General features: G+C 44.5%; 1 protein-coding gene across 6 annotated transcripts; it reads right to left on the minus strand.

Annotated features, from left to right (window-relative positions):
* Positions 1–4,790: 4,790 nt before the first annotated feature.
* tnk2a (tyrosine kinase, non-receptor, 2a) lies at positions 4,791–23,385 on the minus strand. Of its 6 annotated transcripts, none has more exons than XM_020712474.3 (22): positions 23,201–23,380; positions 22,017–22,066; positions 19,729–20,169; positions 18,194–18,356; positions 18,046–18,116; positions 15,983–16,189; positions 15,335–15,484; positions 15,150–15,245; positions 14,895–15,076; positions 14,697–14,823; positions 14,470–14,616; positions 13,906–14,000; positions 12,894–13,088; positions 12,320–12,411; positions 12,192–12,236; positions 11,891–12,126; positions 8,935–9,138; positions 8,097–8,743; positions 7,535–7,673; positions 7,135–7,230; positions 6,131–6,258; positions 4,791–5,588 (listed from the first exon to the last, which is right to left on the minus strand). In XM_020712474.3, exons 3-22 carry the CDS (start codon positions 19,825–19,827, stop codon positions 5,576–5,578), a joined length of 3,132 nt encoding a protein of 1,043 aa, XP_020568133.1. In that variant the 5' UTR covers positions 19,828–20,169; positions 22,017–22,066; positions 23,201–23,380; the 3' UTR covers positions 4,791–5,575. The 6 variants fall into 6 exon arrangements, with proteins under 6 accessions (XP_020568133.1, XP_020568134.1, XP_078794802.1 ...); XM_078938673.1 differs by lacking the exon at positions 4,791–5,588 and adding an exon at positions 5,822–5,957; XM_020712475.3 differs by lacking the exon at positions 19,729–20,169 and having other exon boundaries at positions 23,201–23,385.
* Between the last annotated feature and the right edge of the window lie 1,022 nt (positions 23,386–24,407).

Raw genomic sequence — 24,407 nt, forward strand, 5'->3', positions numbered from 1 at the left:
ACATCTTGTAAATGGAGCTGAAAGTTTCCTGTCTTCCAAAGTCATCTTCTCTTTTCATGCTAAGATGCTTCGAATCTCAAAGAGCCAACTTCCAGAGAGACTCGGAAATACTTTGGATCTTATTCAGAGAAGAAGAAAATCCATCATGAAGTCTTAAAAAAAACGGCTTTGATGAAGCCACATGTCTACTTCTACTGACTTCTTTAAGAACTTCACCCACGAAGTTTCAACTCCCAGATCAGCAGCTGCTGACTCCTCCAAATAAACGTCATAAAGTTTTACTTTTTCATGTCAGAAAGATGCAAAAACATCCAAAACTATGGAGTTAATTCAGTCTCAATAATCAGAAATGTAAACATGCAACATAAATGTGGGAATGCACGTTTGTTTCACACATGCACAATAAGTGTTTCTCACAAATGTGCACGTTGTGTTTCACAAAAACACAATAGATACTTCAGAAATTCTCAATAAATGCTTCAGATATTGCACAATGGATGCTTCACAAAGATAATTTCTAGGTACACTTGTAATATGAACTCACAGATCATGTGAATTGCAGGATGTGCATTTTCAACCCCCCCCCCCCCCCCCCCCCTCACTTGTGAATCTCCCAACATTTGTGAGAGAAATCCCTGCGGTGAATTCTGAGACTCTCCTGACGCAGCAGGTCAACGAATGGCATCATTGGCTAATGAATCTGTCAATCAAACTCATCAGCAAAACAGGCGTGTTCACTTTCAGCCAATCGAATGGCCCCTTAGACTTTCTCTACGTTTTCAAACTAATAGGGAAAAACAATTTTTTGTCAGTTTTTTAATTGTCTCTGCTCCCAAATTGGCACATACGTCATTTGAGGTGCAACATCAAAAGTCTCCACCCATCTCCCACTGTTGCCATGGTAACTGGCAATGACCACGTAGAAGCTTTGACTTTAAAAAGAAAAAAAAAAAGAGAGAAAATGTTATCAGCCAACAGAAGACTGTAGATTTGACCTCTGACCTGCAGGATGACACGTTGGATTACAGCTGATGTGTCCTCAATGGAAAACAGAAACCCTCTGATGTCACATGACCCCGCCCCCACAGACAGTCGCAGTACAGCACAAGGAAGATTTTATGTCATTTTGTTGTCACTAAATCACAAACGTGCATAAATAAGATCAAGGTGACTGTTCCAAAGAGAGAAAGATTAAAGCACTGATCCCACAATAATTTACCAGATTTTCAAAATAAAACATTGGGGGCGGCCTTCTTCTAGGTAAATTCCTAATCTCATGACTTTGTTCTGCAGTAACTGACTCTGAATGTTGTCGGCTGCTGACAACATTATTGTCCTGCCTTTCTTTGTGCTCACTTTAATGGCTGAGCCATTACGGCACTCATTTCTATGACTGTGTTTCGCTTTTTCAGGACTTTATTTAAATAGATAACTGTCACATGTTCTGTCCATATGGAAGCCCAGAAGGTTCATGCTAACGCCAGGATTACTCTGAAACAGACTTTTACTTGTCTGGATGTCTCTCTTATCCAGACGAAGCCCATACAAATTCAACGAATGTGTAAACATTTTTAATCTAAATTGTAGGTGTAGGATGTGGGCAGCAGTGGAGCGTCCGTGGAGCAGTGATGGACGGATGAGTCCGCTCCTCTCCAATCAGTGTTTGCAGAGTCTGAGGGCAGGTGAGTGTTATCAGCGGGTCAATTGTTCAGCTAATCAATTCTCACACTTGGCTGCTGTGTGGCCCCTGTGCTCGCCGTGCCAGGTGGAGCGGAAGCAGGCGAGCCCCGGCGGATCGATTCCCCCCCCCCCCCCCCCCCACCCAAGGGGGCGTAGGCCTCCAGCTGACTTCATCAGCTGCTAATTCCAACAGATCTGCGTGGCGTTCTGAGATCTTCCTGTTGTTTGAGGGGGTAATGATGGCTTCATTTATCTTCTTCTAAACCTCCTCATCTGGTGGGATGATTGGCTGCTCAGGTGATCAACGAAGAGCCGCTGGTGCAGGTGTGGCTTATGGAAGTCACAGCAGCGGCAGATTAAACTCCTGTTTGTTGCCACAGATGCATCAGCGTGGCTCTGAAATGTTTCATCGCCTTGCAGATGAAAAGGCCAATCGGAGAGCGCCGCCGGCTCATTCAGGCACAGGAAGACGCCTCCTGGACAGACTTTCAGAGGCTGGACTGGAACTCATGTTGATGCTTGAAGAGCCTGAACGTTTCTGAAGTGTTCAAGCGTGAAACATAAAACAAAGACATCAAGCAAGCAGAGGAGCCGTAGCCAGGAACTGGTTTTTTTTTGGTGATTAGACTGACAACAAAAATCGGTTGGCAGAATTTGACCTTCAATGTTGTTTTAGAATCTACTGTATAAAAATGTATCCTATTATATCCTATTATAAATAGAGCTGCTCACCAATGCAACCAGACCTGGCTGACATCACAGATCCTGCAGCTCAAGTCTTAGCAAGCCCCGCCTCTGTGTTTGACAGGAAGTCAACTCGGAAGTTCAAGGCGTTACCCCTCATTTTTCTGTTTTTGTCAATGAGTTCAAGCAATACCTGAACACAATAAGAAAATCTGACAATAAGAAAGCCATTAAAACATTTGATATGTGCGTCAGTTTCAATGTCTTTGTATAAAATGTAATAGTAACCCCCTGGCTTGTTCTTTCCTTGTTGTTTTACACTGTGTCTTGAATTGTTATGTTCAATAAAGTTTGGAAAAAAAAGTTCAAGGTGTTGTAGTTCCACATTTGACCACTGAAGGCAGCACAGCAAACGATTAAAAAGCACAGCTTTACACATGAAACCGTCTAGACCAGTGTTTTTCAACCTTTTTTGAGCCACGGCACACTTTAACCTTGACAAAAATCCCGCGGCACACCAGCATCCAAAAAAATAGATAAATAAAAAATAAAGAAAAAGCTCAGTCTGTATTGATCTACAGCCGCTCTGCAATCTCACATGCATTTTTGTGATAATTGTTGCAGAAAACGCTGGAAGCTGCAGCTGTTTTTTCTAAAAGATGTATTAAAAATTCAGTCAAAAGATTCAAAAACTGTTTGATGTGTGTTCGTTGTTTGAAGACGTTAAGAGGAGAGACTCATTGTGCGCTAAGACAGTCACTTTACTGCATCATGGGAGATGTAGTGCCCGTAATCCGCCGACCGCAGAAAGACCAGCGTCTTTGAGCTTCATGGTTTTGTTCACTTGTTCCAGTCTGATACCAGATTCTGTGGAAAGCTACACCGCTAAAGACGAGCTTTAGCTGGTATTTTTGTTAGAACAGAGAGACTTTTTTGCGCTAAATCGAAACAAGGAAGTGAATACTTTCACCACTTCTGATTGGTCAGACTGATGACATGTGATTAAGCCTTCAAGAATGATTGGTGGAGACAGTTAAAGGGGCGGGACTTTTCCTTACACAGTTATAGCTGCAGCTAAATCGCGGTATCCCATTATTGTTATCAAAATGTCTTTTATAGAATCATATAAACACAAAGAAAAAATAATTTTATGATATTTCATATTCTTAACTTCTCAGTGTTTTATCAGGGCCTGTATGGATGAACAAAGAGCTGATTTCCTGGAGATGGTAATTGCTTTTAGATCAGTTAATGAGGGCAATTTCTCACGGCACACTAGTGTGCCGCGGCACACTGGTTGAAAAACACTGGTCTAGACTGCTGTCAAAGCTGTTTTATAAACATTATTAATGAAGATGTGTGTGTTTGGAGGCGGGCTTTAGATCATTGACTGTACAGTCTCTGAAAACTGGACTGAGCGACTCCTCCCGCTGGCGTTCCAAACAGGAAGTACCAACCGCTCCAAGAATCCAGAAATCTTCTATAGAGAAATAAACAGCTTTACTCACTCAGTTATTCTATTGGTCAGAAGAACCGTTCTGGATATTTCACCATCTTCTTGATCATGCTTTTTTTCATGATATTTTTCTGTTGTTCAAATAAACGGACCAATCAGAATCGCCTGCCTTTGCCCACGAGTGGCCAGGATAGGCTCCAGCACCCTCGGAAGCCTGAAAGGGACAAAACGGGTTATGAATGAAGGAAGGTGAAAGTGGTCGTCTTAGAAACGTTTCCTTTTTCTGTGTGTGGCTTCACACTCATTTCCTCCAGTTCTCAGATACAGGATATAATGGCTGAAATAACATTTTGCTTCTTTTTTTTAAATGTAAGTTTGGACCGAACAAAAAACTTTCCTTTACGGCGGAACCGGCAGGCAGACGGCGGAAACTCCAGTCAACATGGCCGACACTCTTCAGCCTTCCTTTTTTCACGCTTTTGAAAAGGGATTGATGTTGGAGATTGTTTTTGTAGAGGTCACCACTCTCACCTCGCAGCAAAAACCTCCTGGATCAAATCCCAGATGCGTCCATTATACTTGCATGTCTGGCTTCCTCCCACAGACCAAAAATCTGCCCCATAGGTTGATTAGTGACACCTTCAGGGGGGGTAGTTGTGTCTCTGCAAACCTAACAGTAGTGGGGATAGGCTCCAGCAACACCCTGAAACAATTAGGAAGGTTTAGAAAAATCAATGGTTGGATTTTGTCTCATTTAGCAAATTGTTGATAAAGTTTTCTTTCACTGTTGAAGCATGACTTTTGAAGCCGTAAATGCTTCCCGGGTCCAACTTTCACAAGTCCGATTCTGAAGGTCCAAGTCAAGTCTTTGCATTGACCTTCAAGTGTTGAAACTCTAAATTAAAGTAACATTTATTGTCCTTTTACTCACATTAAGAAGCTTGTGGGAGACAATAATGTGTAGACAGGGTTTCTGTGAGAATCTTTTACAAAAAAGCAGCTTTTATTTTTACACCACATGGAGCTAAAACATGAGAATAAGTCAACTTAGCTCACAAACTTCAAATCTCTGGACTTTAGAGTTCAGTGAGACTCCAGTCTGAGTCTCAAGTCTCTGTTTATGTCATAAAAACAAACATCGGCGTAAACTTTTCAAAGTTATCCAGAAAGCTTTAAATAAAACGATGACATTCCTTTACAAAAAAAAATCTGTATTTTTACATTAAAATTAAAATACTTGGAATAATGTAACAAAAAGCAGTTTATTTCACTAAAACACGTTTATTAGTTTCCCCTAAAACAGCTGGAAGCAGCAGGAACAGAAGAGCGGAGCGTGGAATGGAAGGTCGCCATTCGTTGTTGGGTCGGCGCCTTTCTTCCATCTATCAATAGTCAGTCTGTGAAGTCGGCGTCTGCTGTGGAGCTGCTGATCTCTTTCCACAGAGGGGATGGATGGAACGGCGTTTTAGAATGTAATAAATATTGATGAGGATGTTTGGTACCCTGTTGTTGCCCAGCTGGCATCAGAAACAGATTTCTGCTGCTTCTGACAAAAGACACAAAAGATCCCATTTGATGCTGCAGAACGTTGACCTCCATGTTCTCTAGTCTCTGCAGGATGGTGGATGAGCAGCTTTTTTGGCGAGCGTGAAGCGTGCACGTGCAGATGCGGGTTCGGCGGCCCAGAAGGCGAAGCGCGTTGGCCTCCGTTCATCGTTCGGTGGAGCTGTGCGTCAGCGGGCGGCAGGGCGACGTTCACTGAGTCTTCCTGTTGAAACACACAGACTCATCAGTGTGAGGAATGGATCCAAACAGCGCCGATCAACCGTTCATTCACCTCGTTAGTAAAGAGAAGAGCTAAACGCAGCATTCGTCTGTACAAAACAGATCTTCACTTTTAAAAGATAAAAACCAACAGAAGAAGGGGATCACAAACTAAAGGCATGTGTGTCGCTTTAGGAGAATGATTTGAAAAGAGAGCAAAGGATGATGGGAGAAAAGAAGCTAAAGCCTTCATGTGCTGCATTTGTCAGAAGGTTTGGTGAAACTCATAAATTTGGAGACGGTGAAACTCTGGAGGCATAGAGGAACCTTCCACGCTGCCTGTAGATCATTGATTCATCTTGTCTTCATCCACCTACAAGATGAAAACAAACTTCCATATACATCCGCTCCGGTAAACCCCGCCCCCCTGATGATGGTGGCAGGTACAGTTGGTGTTTTTCGCTCTACTTCTGACTTTATTTGTGTTTGTTTTTGCTGCATCAAAACGCCGCCCGGGGGGATGGTTTCCTTCTGGCCTTGGCTCACCTGTCGTGAGGCGGTCCGCAGGCGTCCAGCATGGCGGCGCCGGCCCGCTCCAGGTTCCACTGGCAGCCCTGCAGCAGCTCCTCGCACTGCGCTCTGGAACGCAGTCCCAGGCAGAATAGCTGCTCCACCTGGGGCAGAAATGACAGGGATGAGCGTTATCCTGTTGTAATGACGACTGCTTTTATTTCTCAGCTCCTGGTTCTCCTCAGAGGATCGTCTCCCCCCCACCCGACCCCTCACCAACACTTCCAAGACACAACAGTCCAAGACATGAAGGAGGCGACTAACTCAACCGAGGGTTTGATTCCACAGGAAAACAACACAAACACAACCGGCTGTTTCAGCAGAAACATCCGACCTTACTGACGCAAGCCTTTCAGAATAAAAGCCTGACACAGTCTTCTGTTCTAGTGTCCAGGATGTTTGAGATCGTCCTGGTTTTAATCGGGGGGGGGGGGCTCATGAAAAAGTAAACTGTTGGGTCAGGATCTATTGTCAGATTAAACTGGGATTACTGGTTCCCGGATTGGACCAGAGGACTTCAAATCCAAATTAAACTTTCAGCTTCTGTTTGATGTTTTTTACAGATTTTCTCTCAACATTTTTTATAACCAACATAAAGACCTAAAGACGCCTCAGAAATGTTAATTCACAAAACACAAATAATGATAAAAAAATAAAGACATTTAAATGAAAAAAATTCTTCCAATGATAAAGCAGCTAAAGTAAATAAATGATGGTTAACATCATGACATCATTAACCCCTTCAGGCCTGAATTTAGTTCTAATTAAACATAAAAAGATATTTCTTTTCTGGGTTAAGTTTTGCCTTAAATAAATGGTACGTTCAGATTTAGCCACATACGGCGTGAAACGGGGGTAACAATTAAAAGCATGAAATCTTTCTAAAGCTCCGGCGCCGGCTGCATGGTCATGACACAAGAACTGGTTTCTGGTTTGGGCTTGACGGTCAGAAACCCGCTTTCCTGCGTGGAAGTGCAGACCTTCAGATGGTTGATGGCCGGCTGCACGCTCCAGCCGTGGCTCTGCAGAGCGGCGCGACACTCCTCTGTGGTGACGCCGTGCACGGCTCCTTGGACCTGAAACATTTAACATCACATCGTAAAGAGAAGAAAAAGTTAAAAATCCACAAAAAAACTTTTTAGAAGCAGGAAATAGAACTGCAATGTTCAATTATTTGTAAAAATTCTAATTAATATAAATACAAAGAACATTGAGAAACATAAACTGAAGATCTACAAAGTTCATGATCGTTCCTCCAACGTTCTAAAGGAGGATTTTGTAGAATAAAGGCGGCGCCGACCCGCTGCAGTGAAGCGGGGGATTCCTCCACCTGCGGCGCATTCAGGAGGACCAACGAGAAGAACCTGCTGCCGCTCTCACCTGTGAGATGCTCTGCTCCTGTTGCATGCTGGGAACGCTGGCCCGCCCGTTGTTGTTGTTGTGGGAGGAGTTTGGTTTGGCTCCGCCCGGCTGCTGCTGCACCATGGGTTTGACGGCCGCCATGTTGGCCGTACCATATCTGAGAACAGGAAGAGGAAACGTCTGAGGACGTCAGCGCGACCATCCCATAATAAGCTTAGAGACAACAATGCATTTCATGCATGATTTAAACGTTTAGGACAACTTAATGCAAAAAGAACCTGATTGAAGTTTTTAAACGACTGTTTTCATGTGGATTTAGAATCTGGTTAATTCACGCCTAATGTGGCGCCTTGCAGATCCTGGATCTGCAGGGTTCTGATCCAAACCTTGCAGATCCTGGATCTGCAGGGTTCTGATCCAAACCTTGCAGATCCTGGATCTGCAGGGTTCTGATCCAAACCTTGCAGATCCTGGATCTGCAGGGTTCTGATCCAAACCTTGCAGATCCTGGATCTGCAGGGTTCTGATCCAAACACTTTCCAAACATGAAAGAAAACCATAAGTTGGTAAACAAACTGACCTCTCCAGGAAAGCTGGTCTCTCTGGAAGTGGGATTGGGGCGGAGCTTTGTGAGCTTTCCATCAACAGGGAAAGGCCACGCCCCTCCCGAAAAGAGAGAGGATCCAGTAAGGAGGAGGAGGAGGCGGCGTAAGAAGAGGCTCCCTGATGTAAAGATGCTGTTTGGTAGGTGGAGGAAGAGGAGGAGGAGGGGGGGCTGGCGGACAGGAGGGGCCCCAGGAGTCCAGCTGTCCGTCTTGGGGAGATAGAGACGGGGGGAGGTGGCAGAGCGACGGGGACAGAGGAGAGGGGCGGGGCTGCTGGGAGCGGCGACGAGGAGCGAGAGCCGGGCTGAGAAAAGGGGTGGTCCCTCGGCGGGATCTGTGGGGGTGTGTCCTTCCCGTCGCCTAGGGAGATGGAGCTGGAGCGGGCCTGCTGGTAGGGGGGGCGTGTGGAGAGGCTGGGTTTGGATGGCCGCAGGGGGGGGACGGGGCTACGGGGAGGCAGGGTCGGTCGATCCTCAAAGCAGGGGGTGAAGGAGGATGAGGCAGACGAGGGGGGCGGCAGGCAGATCTGACGGTGGGGGCCAAGGGGGGTCAGAGGCATGGGGGTGGGAGAGGATGGGAGCGATCGGCCCGTTGCCATGGGAACCTGAAGCTTCACCATCACCTGAGAGGAGAGACAGATTTCATGAAGACGGAACCCTGATCAGATGTTCCTCATGAGGAACACAAAGAACGTCAGTTTTCCGCTGAGTCGAGGCAGCGTCGGTGGTTTGATTCCTCTGTTTAGCGTGAGGAGGCCTGAAGGTCCAGAAGAACCAGAAAGCTCACAGACAAAACGAGGAAGCAGACACTCACCTCCCTCTGCAGCTCCTTGAAGAGGTCCGCCGACTGGGACTCGCTCCTGCCCGGCATGCCGGACCCCTGCTGCTCCTTGGCCTCCTCGTTCGCCCTCTTGTTGATGGACAGCACCTCCTGGTCCTCGGACGGCTCGTCGGGCTCCACGGAGACCTCGTCGTAGGTCGGCTGAGGAAGAGGCCAGTCCAGGATGGAGGGCGTGTCCTGAGAGGGAGCAGAGTGTTTGGATCTCTGGGCTGTGGGTCAGCGGTTATCCCATCCTTCCATCTTAACTTCCTGGAAGGCGTACATGTTCAAAGACTTTCTCTGAAAGTTTCTGCGTCCGTTCATTCCCAAGAAAGCAGAGTCCAATCTTCAATTTGTGGTTTGTTTTAATTGGATTAAGCAGGTAACCGGAGGTAAAATGAGGTGAAATGAGGTGAAATGAGGGGAAATGAGGGCGGTATTTAAAAGTTACGTGTCGTTTCTACTTGAAGCTGAAACAGCTTCACTCGTTTGCTCTTTCTGCCTAAATCTTCATCTTAGTGAACATTTTCAAACCACATCTGGACCTGAGGAGGGTTTCTGCTACAGATTGATGGAAGGCTGACTCCAGCTGTGAACCCCCCCATGGCAGATGTCCAAGGCATCACTGATCCCTCATCATCCAGACGCTCTGCTCTCAGAGGGAAGGTTACTGAGCATGCTCAGTTCCAGACGGAGACTAAACAGATGTGAACTGCAGCGTCTTTCCTGGTCTCTCCAGCAGGGGGAGCAGCCAACTCCTCTCCTCCTGCAGACGGGTCAGCAGTGCGGCGGCGGCTGACCTTTGAGAGGACGTTTAAACGTTGACAGGCGTGCCCTTCAGAGTAAAGGTGAGGCGGTTTGACAGCTCTGACACGCTCTCTGCAGATTTCCAAACCTCACAGATGAAATGAAGCTGATGATTCCTGCTCTGAACTCCGATCAGGAAGTGAATCGTTTCTGCCGCTGAGGCAGCGAACCCACAGACAAATCCAATAAATGTGACGAGTTCTGACTCCTTTGAGGAAAACACACAATGATGATGAAGCCTGATGGGATGGATCCAAACTGTACAACGCAAAAGTAAAACACTGATGATGGATATCGGAGCCGTTCATTTCAAGCATTACAGGTCGATAATCAATCATGATCATCATGTTAGTCAGAAGATCTGAAGCTGAAAGAAACCAAAACTCTACACAAATGTAGGCGAAGAGTTTAGGTCTAAACGTTAACGTTATTTTAAGTTGAAAATAGTTTTTAAAGGATTATTACAAAGTGATAAAAATAAAGACATTTGCAGTTCAGTTTTGCTTTTATTATCGTTGGCTTGGATGTTTTTAAAAACACATCAGCTGATCAGCGTTTTCCTAGGATTCAAAATAATCTCCGGTCGTTATGAAGCCAAAGTTGGAATCTTTATTTTTACTCTCTAGCTTTTAACACCGCATGAGTTGTGTGGTCCTCTGTGTTTTTACTGTTTTTTTATCTGTATTTATCTGTGTTTTTATCTTGTTTTTATTTTATTTTTTTTATCCATTTTACTGGTGTACTTTGTTTTTAATTTGTTTGGCAATCTTTTGTCTGGTTTTTGGTCACTGTACAGCACTTTGGAAACTGCCAGTTTGAGAAATGTGCTATATAAATAAAGTGGATTGGATTGGATTGGTTTCCGAAAAATCTACCTTTCAAACTAAAATGCTCCTGCGCGGAACACGATTTAAAAAGACAGATTGAAAATGTCTGTAGATGCTCAACAAATGATGAAGATTCAATGAAATTAACTTGTTGATTTGTAGAAGTTGTTTTTAAATTGCTAACATTCTACGAGGCGTCTTCATAGATTTTAACAAAACTTGCTTCAGGCTCAGATTATCGTTAAAGGGGAAAAAATTCATCCTATTTTGCTTTCATTCAAAATTAACTTTTATTTTCTGTGATCAAGTTTTTAACTCCTGACAAGTTTCCACACATCATTGACTTTATTGTATTTTATTTTCTGCAAATTGTTTAAACTTTCTTTGAACTTTTCGACTTTCCTGTCGTTTTTTCCTTAATTGGCAGAGTGGAAGCTAAAAACCCGACGCCAACTTCAGCTACGCCCAGCTTTAAAGATGAGGCAGATAAATTCTACAAAATAAGATGATATGGTCATAAAACTGGTATTTTTTTACATATAATTATAATATTAATAAACATAAATCCACAGTGAATTCAACTTCATTAGCAGCACCCTGGTCAACATTATAGAGTCTGTTTGTGTGCAGACCTCGGTGTGTTGGAACAACTTAAATCTGGACTCCAAGGTTCTTCTTTCCTTTGGCTCTTTTCTGCACAAAGAAACTCTCAAAACACGTTTATTTTATTTTTTAAATTAACTTTAGACCTTTAGCGGTCAGACCAGCCGCTTTAGGTACTCAGCAAATATATTAGAGGGAGTAAGTCATTCTTACTCTCTCTAACCTCTTTCTGTAGCAGTAAAATCTGTCCAACACAAAAGGCCTTCAGTCCTCATCTGTTTGCTCAGTTGTTGGACAGGACAAGTTAAAAAAATAAATAAAAAAGGGGGAGTAAGTCAGGCATGGATGTGGCGGGCAGAATCCAGAATTCTTCTAAATAAAACTTACTTCAGAATCAAACAATAAAGGGAAATAATGAACGTTACTGTATGTTTTCTGTGTCTAGGTACCAAGTGTCCCATGGACCGCGGTGCCCGGTCAGCTTCCCGCGGGATGGGGACCACTGATTTCAATGACATAATCCTTCAGAAGGTTCTGTTTCACAGAGACGTTTTCGCTCTGACTGGATCTCAGAAAACCGCAGCATCTACCAAAGGGGGACGGTCTGAGACCAGAACCTTCTCAGAGGCTTTCCTCTGGCTCTGCAGCACAGACCTGACCTGGACCTACGATCTACAATCAGTCAAAGGCAAAAAGCGGAACAGATCTCAAACCTTCAGTGTCTCGTCATCCAGGGGGCGGGACTCTGTGAGCGGGGAGGGCGTGGTGGAGCTGAAGCTGTCGTCGGTGAAGTCGATGAGCGACACCTCACTTTTGGCGGCGCGCACGCCGCTGCACTCCCACGGACGCAGCTTCAGGCCCAGAGAAGCCCCCAGCTTCTTCAACCCCGATGAAGCACCGGCCTCATCGTCGTTTTCATAGTCGTCCATCACCGAGTCGTAGAAGGGCTCTGGACACAGGCGGGACGGTCAGGGCCGAGCATAGGGAATGCTGGGAGTAAAGAGGAAAACTCACTTTTCAGCAGGATCGCGGGCTGGGGGGGTCGAGGAGGGGGCTGCTCTGTGGAGGACAGGTTTGAACCGTTAGCTGAGTTTCACTGACACCGTCATGGCGTGTTTCGACTGACAACGGAGAATGTTTACTCTTTGAACGGTTCGGGAGTTTGGTCGGTCTAGAAGTGCCAGAATCTAAGCCCAGGACGTCCGGAGGATCCATAGGGTTCCCCAAGTACAGACTAGAGACAGAAACAGACCCGACATCACAGACAATCCACCTATTAGGGGGGGGTGACAGATAATTGCATGGTGCTCTGCTGCCCTCCAGTGGACAGCGGCGGTATTACTGCACCCAACTGCTCACAAACCAAATACAGAAAATTAACTTTTGTTTTACCAAAATTCATTTTCCTGCTTCATCACAGAAGAATATCACTTTCAAAACTTACAATTTCAAAATAGTGTAAATGCATTTCTCTAACTTTAGCTTAAATAAATTTCATATCTAAGTTGAAGTTTTGGTCATTTCTTCTAAATGATGTCGATTTTTGTCTTTTAGCTGTTCTGGTTAGACGGAAAGATAGCATAACATACCATAAAAGGTGTTTTTTATCCACAGTTTTGGTTTTATGTCATCTTCATTCTGCAGTTTCTTGTGCTTTTTCTGTCAATCATCTGCGCGTTTTAGTCTCGTGTGGCCGATCAAAGGCTCTGGGCTGACCTGTCTATGCGGTCGGCGTGGCCCCAGCTCCTGTTGGGGTCCGTGTCTCCGTGTCCGGTGTGGATGAAGGAGTGTTTGAGGGGGCGGCTGATGTCCTGGGCAGAGAGGCCCGCCACCGACGTGACCACGTGGCGAGGAAACTGACCGATGCGCAGCGTCCTCCTGTTCTGACCTCGCCACCAGTAATGCTCCGCCCTGCAGAAGTGAAGCCAGTTCTGTCAGCGTCACAGAAAACCACGTCCGGTGTGGGGGGGGGGGGACAAATGGAGAAGCCTCTCAATGTTGTTCCGACTAAAGAAGAAGTTTCAGTCTTATAAAGATCATCAATGCTTAAAAATATCTCTGCTTCTCTTTGGCCGCATAAAAAGCTTTTACTCTTCTTGTATCAAACCTGGTTTTAAAGACCCCTCCAAGGAAAATTGTGTTTTTGACACGTTCTTGTCATGATGGAGGACATATATGCAGAAAATTAGGCTTAAAAATTAATTTCTTTATTCAAATTGTTGAGAATCAGGAGATTAAGAAAGAATATCCTATTTGTGGTGCAGAAAATACACTGGGCGGGGCCACAAGCTCCCGGCTCCGCCCCCTTCTGATGCATCCACCTGCAGACAAATAAATCCATGAACGTCTTAAATTTCCTGTCTGAACAGGCTGGATAGCTACGATATTGATCACCATTGTTGTTGCACTGGTTGTGAGGGAAAGGGGCGGGGTTTCTTTGCAGCAGAAGTCCCGCCCACAACTCAGAGGTGAATTTTTCACAAACTCCTGCCGCTCTGCAGAAACTACGTCCTAGAAAATGACATGTTTTGGATTTGGTCTAAAAACTGCTTCATCCTAATTAAAGGACCACTGGGAACGCTTTGATCAAAATATGACCGGAGTGGCACAAAAACAAGTCAAAAGCTTCCTTCGTTCTCGTAGTCTGTAAGGATCTGCCTTCAGCGTTCCTGTGATGCTGCACAGCTGTAGAAGACGGTGGAGAAAACGAGTCTCAGGCTTCACCAACCTTCCCTCGATGATGGTGATGACGTCGTTCATTTTGATCTGGAGTTTGCCCTCCTCCTCAAAGTCCTGCAGAGCTCTCATGTCGGTGGGCATCGTCTGCAGAACGGTAGAAAACGGGTTTTTACCCAAAGGAGAGAAGAAAAAAGATTTCTTTATTAAACTCAGATAGCGTGTTCGTACACTGAGCTTCCCTTAAACCAGAGGGCCACATTTTATACGTCTGCTGTCGCTTCCTCTGATTGGCCGGACTCACCTGATCCAGGTAATCAGCAGAGGTAGGACTGAGAACGTGCAGTAAACATGTAGGTACAGCGGCCGTTCATTTCTTGATGAATTTAAATGAAAAATGAATAAGGTGTCCAGTTCTGAGACAGAAATATGATCATGAGAATCTTTTTAAGCCTCAACATCTGTATGTTTTCTGCTCTGACTCAGGTGATGCAGATTACCCCCTGTTATCACTAAAAGGAAACCTCCCCTGTAGAGGGCGCTCTCTGCAGGGCCTTCGCGTGACCCGCGTTCCGTTTCTCTCTCACAGAACATCTGGAACATCTGGGAGCCTGACCTCCAGCAGGAAGTCTCTGAGGGCGATGAAGGTGGGCCTGTCTTCAGGTGTGGGGCTCCAGCACTGCAGCATGACGTTGTAAATGTCCTGAGGACAGTCGGCGGGTTTGCAGAGCCTCTCGGCCTCCACGTCCACTTTGTGTAGGATCTGCAGCCACAACGGAAAACCTTCTTGTTCCTGACTTCAGCTGTGCAGACTGAGGAGACCTGAGGAGAGCGCGGTTTCACCTGGCTTCCGTTCAGGCCGAGCCACGGCTCCTGTCCGTGGGAGAACATCTCCCACAGCGTCACCCCAAACATCCAGGTGTCGGAGGCGTGGGAGAAGGACCGGGACTTCAGGGACTCTGGAGCACACCTGAAGCGGGAAGACGGGATTCAGAGAAAAGACTCGCAGTGACGGACAAACCGCCACCCTGCCCTCATCACCATGGGAACGGGATCTTGTGGCCTTCTTCCATGATGTAATGGTCCGTGTGTGAAGGCAGCGCCCTCATCAGGCCAAAGTCTCCGATTTTCACCGCCTCGTTGCTGGACAGCAGGACGTTGCGGGCGGCCAGGTCTCTGTGGAGGAACCGCCTCTTCTCCAGGTACGCCATTCCACAAGCTACCTGCAGAGGGAGCTGGGACTCAAACACCTCCAGAGGGCAGACTACAGACGGCAGGAGTTCACGCGGTCCTGACCTGTATGGCGTAGTTGCACAGCAGCAGGATGAGGATGTGACCCTGACGCTTGCGGAGGCGGTCCTGCAGGGAGCCCAGAGGAGCCAGCTCAGTCACCTGCACCAGAACACACAGCAGAGGGGAAGCTGAGGAACCGTTCTGGATCCCACTCCACAGAGTCCGTCATTCTGCAGAGCGGGCATCACCATCTTCATGGGCTGCGTCAGGACGATCCCGTACAGCCGGATGAGGTTCTGGTGGTTCAGCGAGTGCATGGCGTTCACTTCTCGGATGAAGTCGTCCAGACCGTCCGAGTCCAGAACTCCGGTCTTCAGACACTTCACCGCCACCGACAGCTGCAAAGTTCAAGAGGACTTCCTGAGACATGAAGGGACGGAGCAGAAACTCAAATTTCCTACGATTTTCTGCAGCTCTGTGGAAAAATAAAGGCTTCAAAAGAGTCAATTATAAACTAGATCATGATAATGAACAGAGTTTAAATGGGTTTTATTTATTTGTGTTCATTTAAACACTTTTTCTGTGTTCTGAGGAGAAACACGAGTTTTAACTGAATATAATAAAAAGTAAACCATAAGCTTTTTCATTTGTCTACATGTACTTTATATACCGGTAGGCTGAATATGCGATTATTTACCATTGTTTATATTATTTACAGCAAAGTGCATAAAACATGTTTCCCATGTTATTTCTGACATTTTCCTTTGTCTCACTTTTACGGCCCGCAGGCCATAGTTTGCCCCCCCCCCCTGCTTTAGGCTGTACTTTATTCAGCTATAAGCAGACACATGATGTTTTCTGTTAGTGTTGGTCCATTGACGTGGCGTGAGTCTGACCACTCTGCCGTTGGGCGCGGTCCACTCCCCTCGCCGCACCACCCCGAACGTGCCGTCCCCGAGGCGCTCCAACAGCTGCAGCTCCGGCTCTCTGATCAGGCAGGTGAGCGAGGCTCCCGGCTCGCTGCCGGCTGGACCCGCCAGGGACGCCGCCCCCGAGGGGAAGGTCTGCGGGGAGTCCGAGTCGAGACGCTTCACTGGGAAGACCTGCAGGCCCATCAGCACAAAGGAATCCATTAGTGAGCCGTCACGAACACGAATCCGATTCATATTTCTATACATTTCTGAAGGTCATTTTCTTTAATGTAAACAATCCCAAGTGCTTTTACAGAGTAAGTCAATTTAAAACAATCAACTTTTAAACTTTTAGAACAAGTGACTCCGCCCCCCTGGCATTCCAAACAGGAAGTACCTATCCCTTAGAGAAATGAACAGCTGTTGGTCATTCTACGATTCTGGCTCTGATACGTTGATCTTTTTTTTCCCCAGACCAGATGCAGTTCAAGTTTTTCGAGTTATAAACGGACCAATCAGACCGTCTAACGCCGTCTGGCACCAACATGGCGGCGGTTGTATTGCGGAAATAATGGCGACTGAATTGACTTCCTTTGGTTGAAGGAAGACGTAAATCATTGTCTCTGTGTGACGTCACGCTCACTCGCTCCAGTTCTCTGATGCTGCGTTCACAGCGCCCTCTGCAACGCGAGTTCAATGAAAAGCACCTAAAAGCGTGATTTGGACTTCCGTGTTCAAAACTCCCACGTTCACGTGTAGCTATGTAAGTTTCCATGACTGTTTCCAGTCTCTACGTAGAAAAACGAGCGGCTGTTAAACGAGCGTCGAAAGTTAAACCAAGTCGAACTTTGACCAATCAGAGACTTGGATTCAGTCGTGACGTTTGGACGGCGTACAATTTTAAAGTGCCAACCGTTGGAAAATTGACCATAGAGCAAAAAATGAATAGCTGTGGTTTGTGTCCGGCTGGAATTCTATGGTGTCAAATTAGAGTCTAAAGTATTGCGCATCAAAACAGTAAAACCGCGCATCAAAACCCCAAATCTGCGAATCAAAATGTATAAATTGAGAACCAAAACCCACAATTTGCAACCAAAAGCCTTTCCCCAAAGCACAATCCTATTTCTCAGCTGCCGATTTGTTTTCTCGCCATTCTGAAATCCTGTTTTTGAGTTGCAGTTTTATTTTGAAATTATCTTTTTGAGTTGCGCTTTTATTTTTTGCGGTTTTGATTCCAAAACCTGTCGACACGTAAAAACAGTGTCATGTCAGTCAAGGGGAGGGGAGGCGGGACATCCCTGATATCCAGAAGCTCATTGGCTGCCGAATAACACCGAGCCTTACGTCAACAGACCAGTTTAGAATGTTCCGGTAAGTTTTCATGTTTTTCATATCTTTTACTATATTAAACGATCAAACTTGTACTTTATTTAACCAGAGGACGCCAGCACAGTCAGATGAGGAGCTCCACCAGTAGCTGCTAGTGAAAAAAGATGTTAGAAAGTTAGACGTTGCATGAAACTATCACCATTGTTCTCCCGTGTTAGCATGCTAGCTAGCTCAATGCTAGCGGGGTTTCCAGCTCTTTTCATGACTTTTATGGATTAAACAAAATCGATTTTTTTTACCACAGTGTCAGGATCGGTCATGTCAACCTGGGAATAATTGCCCGTGTATTGTCTGATTAATTTATGCATTTTGATTCGCAGATTTGGGGTTTTGATGCACAGTTTTACTGTTTTGATGCGCAATACTTTAGACTCTAATTTGACACCATAGAATTCTATGACGCCAAGACTTTCATAGATAATAATAGAGCTAGCCTGGAGCTAGATTTACTAGATTTGCACCGCTTTGACATTTCGCACCAGACTCTTGTGACTGTAGGTGGTGGACATGCGCTGGTAAACAGTAGAAGAAGAAAATAAGAAGACAGCCCTCCCTGCTCGCCCAGTGTGAACATCAAGGACTAAACGCGCGTCAGCAAACAATGATCTCATAGTCTATCAATGATGGTTTTTGCTTTTTGGATGGTGGCGTTTCATCACCTTACTCATCCAGGATTTGCGCTTATAAAGAGCTCTCCTCCTCTTGACGGCCTCCCACAGCCTCCTCTGACCTGCAGCAGCAGAAACAGCGGCCTCAGCGGGGATCTTCCCTTCACAGATGATCCCCGCAGCAAGCAGGACGACTCACCGGGCCGCCCCATGCCGATCTTCTCCAGATCTTCGTTCTTGACGTAGTCGAAGTGCGACAGCCGCGTGACGTTGAGCTCGTCACGGATCCTCAGGAAATACTGCTGCAGCTGCACGTCGGTCAGCAGCTCCAGGAGCCACTCCGTGCCCTCTTCACACTGCATCTGCACACACAACACACACACACACACACAAACGTTTGACGTGCACAGGTCGTTTTGGACGGTGATGCTCATGAAGAAACTGCAGGAGATCCATCAAAAACCCTCATTTCATCCAATAAATATGAAGTGAGGGCAGAAAAAGGCCATGCAGTTTGAATGTTCCACACGAAGCAAAGAGCTTCACAAAGAAAAACGAACAAAAGAATATTTAACGAACCAGAGCAACACTTTAAACCAAAGCAGCATAAAAGTGCAATGTTTGGGTGTCTGTCAGGACGCCGCCGACCTCTGTGAGTCAGCCTGTTCGGTTCTGACTCGGTTCTACAGAGGAGTCTCAGAGTCATGATGCAAAACTGTTTGCGTTTGGATCATTTTACAAAATTCAATCTTTTATCGCTAATGTCTTCAAACTTCAAGAATTAATTTCTTCCATTTTTAGAAGCTAGAACCAAAAAGCTTAAGGATTTAAAAAAAAAAGTCTATTTTAAAGTGAGTCAAAAGATCACTGATGCCCCAAAAAACAAAACAAAAGGAGCACCTTCAGGTTTTCAGTAAGTGCATGTGAGGAAGCAGATGTTTCTGCAGCTTCAGAGAACCACTGAACATGGTGGCGGCGGTGTGATAATATGGAGCTGCTACCATATCAGAACCTGGATTTGGTGTCCCTGATGGATCCATTAAGTCTGAACTAAACGGGTCTGGAGAAGCCAGGCTAAAACTGGAACCGAAATGTGACCCGGATTTACTGAAAAACTCCTAAATGTGACCCGTTCTGGCCCTGCAATGGGAGGTGGCAGCTGAACGAAGCCAGGATAGGCTCCAGCAACCCAGTGAGGTGAACAGAGGATGGATGGACAAACGTTAGGAAACCTCAGATATTATAGATTCTGCATAGAAACATGTGACAACATGTTAAAAACATGCCTGTAGTTTTTCCTGCAGTGAAGCCAAACATGTTCATCATCTATGGGGCAATTACTTTTTATCCTGAGGGCAGATTTGGTTTTATTTCCTACTCAAATAATTCAGTAAAAATAAATATTTGGGACTTGTCTAAATTTATAAAGAGATTCACATTTTTAAAGAAAAGATCTAAAGAGATCAATTTATTACTCTGCATTAACAGTTACATATAAACACACACACACACGCACATACCTGTACGTGCATTGACAGACACACAAACGTATGCATGCAGACACGTGCACAGTCATGAGCACACATACAAATGTGTACACACACATACACCCATAGCCACATGCACATGCATGCAAACACCCACACATGCACACATATAGATCTACACACATCTATCCGCACACACACACAATAACTCAGCTGCACTTCCTCCCACCATCTCCTTCCTTGTTACCATTTTCCCCCCGACACTCCTGCTCCTCTCCTCTTCCTCGTCCCCCTCCCCCTCTCCTCTGGCGTAGGGGAGGCGCTGGTACATATAGCTCTCCCCCATCCTGCCCCGGCTCCTGCTGTCCTCGCTCTTCGCTGCTCCTCTGATCCTGATCTTTTCAGGGGAGGTGTGAGCGGCGGTCCTCTCTCAAGGATGCGAGCGCTAATCTTCTGACGGCTCCATGACCTTCTGCGTCCAATCGGTGTCGCAGGGAGGGGGCGTTTGACGCCGATCCCTCCTGCCGTGTCACCTGAAGCTGCGTGCGAACTCGCCGCGTCCTCCCTCCCACTGCTTTTTTCGCTTCCTGCTGACTCACGGCTCCCCGCAGTGTTGGACCCCCCCACGCCTCCTCTCCATCTGCTCCTGCCTCAGCCCACTGTCTGATGTTCAATAATGCAGCAGCTCCTACGACAGCACAATGGAGAGGAGGAGGAGAGGAGGAGGAGAGGAGGAGGAGAGGAGGGAGGAGAGGAGAGGAAGAGGAGAGAAGGGAGGAGAGGAGAGGAAGGAGGACAGGATGGAGGAGAGGATGGAGGAGACGAAGGAGGAAAGAGGGGGAGATGAAGGAGGAGAGAAGGCAGAGATGAAAGGGAAGATGAAGGAGGAGAGGAGGGAAGAGAGGAGGGAGGAGAGGTAGAAGGAGAGGATGGAGGATACGAAGGAGGAAAGAAGGGGGAGATGAAAGGGAAGATGAAGGAGGACAGGAAGGGGGAAAGGAGGGAGGAGAGAAGGGGGAGATGAAGGAGGAGAAAAGGGGTAGATGATGGAAGAAAGTAAGGAGGAGAGGAAGGAGGAGAGGATGGAGGAGAGAAAGGAGGACAGGATGGAGGAAAGGAGGTAAGACAGAATGGAGGAGACGAAGGAGAAGGGAAGGGAGAGATGAAGGAGGAGAGGAAGAAGTAGAGGATGGAGGAGAGGGTGGAAAACAGGATGGAGGAAAGGAGGGAGGAGAGGATGGAGGAGACGAAGGAGGAAAGAAGGGGGAGATGATGGAGAAGAAGAAGAAGGAGAGGAAGGAGCAGAGAAGGGAGAGATTATGGAGGAGAGAAGGTGGAGAGCATAGAGGACAGGATGGAGATGAGGAGAAGCTGCTAAATTGTCCAGCAGACAAACAGAACTTTCCAAATGAACAAAGAAAGAAGACGAAGAAAACATCTGTTCTACAAGATCCATTAATATAAAAGAAAAAAACTGAAGATTTTATCTGATTTATAAAATTATTACAAATCATAAAATACCATCCATTAGAAACAAAAAAGATTTCAAGATATTTTTTAAATGATTTGTTTATAGACAGTTTTATCATTTAACCTTAAAAAACGAAAAATGAGAAGAAACAAAACAGATTCTAGAAATGAAAAATACTTTATTTAAAAAAAATAAACTTAATTTAGAGTAAAAACAAAGTGATGGTTGAATAAATACATTACATAATTATATAAAAAGAATATGAAAGTCCCGTTTTTGAAGTTTGTTCAAACCTGAAAACCCAAAGATGTCTGTCGCTGTTAAAGGAAACTGGTGGCAGAATCATGGTATGGGACCCATTTGATTTAAAAGCAGTTTAGGTAGAAAAAAAACCATTTAATATTATCTTTTTAAAAACATTTAAAAATAGAAAAAGACTTTTAGTAAAAGCATCTGATAAAACGAAGTTTTTTCTTTTTAAATTGTGAGAAATGACAGGAAGCTTCCAAAACAACATAATTATATATGTATTTAGTTTAAAGTCAATGTGTTTTTTTAATAATTTGATGCTCGAGATAAAAAATAAATGGATGCCCTAATTTCTTGTGAAAAGGATTTTTATATAAATGGAACCTTATTATAAAAAAAAAACAGATTTAAATAAAAAGGATGCGTCAGTTTCTCCGTAGAAATGAATGAACTGGACTTTATTTTTAGCCGTCTCCGTTTTTCTATAGGTTAATGACAGAAAAGGGATGAGAGAGAGAAAGTGGGCTGTCACCACGGGCAACACGTGATGGCAGAGGCAGGACCGCTGGTGCGTGAACTGCAGCGAGGTTCATGTGAGAGTGTCTGTCCACAGAAAAATGGCCTAAATGAGCATCAAACCTTTTTTTTTAATGCAGGGATGAAACGCTCCAGATAAATTTAGCTTTCATCCTCTGGGCTGAAAGCAACACGGCATCAACGCTGAGATGCAGTCTGGACCGATGGATGAAGATGCACGTTCTTCATCACTAAAATATGTAAGAAGTGCTTTTCTAAAGGTGTGGAGCGGTTCTCACCTTCAGCTGTAGGTCACCTGCAGGCAGACATGGATGGAGAAACGCCGCGTCTGCAGGAGAACAGGAACAGAAACTTTTTATTTATATCAACCTAAAATAAACTATGCAGACATTTAACACAAGACACAGCTGGTCTTTTAAAAAAATACATCACATCAATTGGCCGAAACTTTACTTTGAAACTGTAATTTCCCTTCAGTTCTGGAAGCTCAGCCCACAGATATGCAGCAAAGTTAGTGTCCAGGTTTTGATCTAGAACTTCAATCGATTCTATCGCTGCTCCTCAGACAGAATTACTGTAGTTGGTTTTTAGAAACAGCCTTAGGCTCTCCACACCGAGTCCACAGTCACTCCCAACATCTCCTCACATCTGGTAAATGATGCTTTTGTTCCACAAACAGATGTTAGAACTCAAACTTCTACACAAACGTGGAAAGAAACTTTGAAAGAAGCTGAACCTTTTATCCTAGGACAAGTTGTTTATGTTTATAGCACGTTTTCCAGCTTCTAAGGACAAGAAGTTGAATCTTGAACAGGACAAATACTGGCACGACAAACTCACAAAGAAAAATCATATTTTCACACAAACAAAAGGTTTTCAAACCAAAACAAAAAAAGATTAAATGTCAAAGTGTTGAATTCAGACCTTTAAGGTTGGTGGTAATACTTCACATATCAGATAATGAGAACAACCTGCAGCTTTAAACCTCTGTAATATTAATAATTGCCATGTGCATCAAAAGGACAGAGGAATTCTAGATGAAGATGATCCTCTGGTAAACATTCAAACCGCCTCATGAACATCCCAGCAGCCTTTGACTCCTGACAGGTCAAACTCAGGGATTACTGCTGCGACTAATTGGATAAATGAATAAGAAGCAGCAGCAGAAACAACCTGAATAGAAAACATTTGGACGGTACCAAAGGTCTGCTGACTTAAGAACAAAAATACAAAACAAAAAAAGATATTTAATTTAAGAGAAAAATCCGCTTAATACGCTGATACGAGCTCTTCATCTGTTATCACCCAATAATTATCTATTAACTGTTTTTGTCAGCAGAACAAATTTAAACCATTTCGTTTTTTAAATTAAGATTATTTGGTTCGACCTAAGATGATTCCTGCTTAGAGGAACCTGTTAATAACACCCTAAGTAGCTAAATGTTTTCCCGGGTAAACAAACCTCCACGGATGGACGGCAGCTCCTCTCCCCGCGGTCACTCCTCGCACCTCCCGCCCGTCTCCTCCTCTGAACTCCGCGGGCAGACGCCTCCTTTCCGGTAAAAACCTTGGAATTCACCTGGATCCGTTATCCTGCAACGGTCACGCTCAAATCTCGGCACTGGAGCGTAACTGTTGCGTCAGAGACGTGACCACGCCCCCAGCAGGACGAGACGTGACCGGAAACTCCAAGTCAAGATACTTCCTGTTTACAAAACCACGCAAAAAACCTAAATGCTTGTGTGTTTTTTTTTGTTTGTTTTTTTGTTTCTCCGTCTGTTCTGGTATACTTAAATGAAAAAATGATTCAATATAAACGTCAAATACATTTTTGGAAAACATTCAAATAAAGAATGATTACTTTTTTTCTTAGATTACATAAAAATGCTAAAAATGTAAAATATAATTTGTCCAAATCTAAATCTAAGTTAGTCAAAAAAAAGTCTTTGATGCAAAAAAAAGCAGTTTATACTTTGAACACAATATTTATTTATGCTGCACTTCTCTTGTACTCCATTTTCTCCTGTTTTTATTCTTGTATTTATAGTGTCAGCACTCCAAGGCACAGTTTCATTGTATTATGTTCAATGACAATAAAAGCTTCTGATTCTGAACGCTGCCAGGTCAATTATTATTAGCCAAAAAGAAGAAGAAAAAAATCAAATTCTTCTAAAAACAAGAACAAAAAGAATAAAATGTTTTCAACAAGAGATAAATCTGCATATATATAATGAAATTTTAAACTAAATGACTAAAAAGAGGCAAAGCTGACTAAATCTATTCAATAATTGAATTGAAAAAATAGGATACTGAATTGAATATTTGATCGTAGAAAGCCTGTTTACTAGATTCTAGTAACCATTAGCAGCATTCTTCTATAGGATGTTTTGAGCCAATTTACTTTAAATGAACAAAATGTCTCGTTTTTCCTTAAAATATAAAACCATAGCTAGAAACCTATAGAAACAGTTGAAGCCTCTAAGAACATACGAGAAAACTTAATTTATATGAAAAAACAAAAGGAAACAGCAAAATAGTACAACTTACCTTTATTCTGGAAGCTTTTTATAAAAATTACTGACGTAATTATAAATTGTCTTCAGATGATTTCATAGGACAAAATAAAAACATAAATAAAATAAGTGAAAATAGAAGAAAATAATGCTTTT

The sequence above is a fragment of the Oryzias latipes genome, chromosome 20 (assembly GCF_053564925.1).
Source record: "Oryzias latipes strain Hd-rR chromosome 20, Olatipes_Hd-rR_3.1".
Lineage (NCBI taxonomy): Eukaryota > Metazoa > Chordata > Actinopteri > Beloniformes > Adrianichthyidae > Oryzias > Oryzias latipes.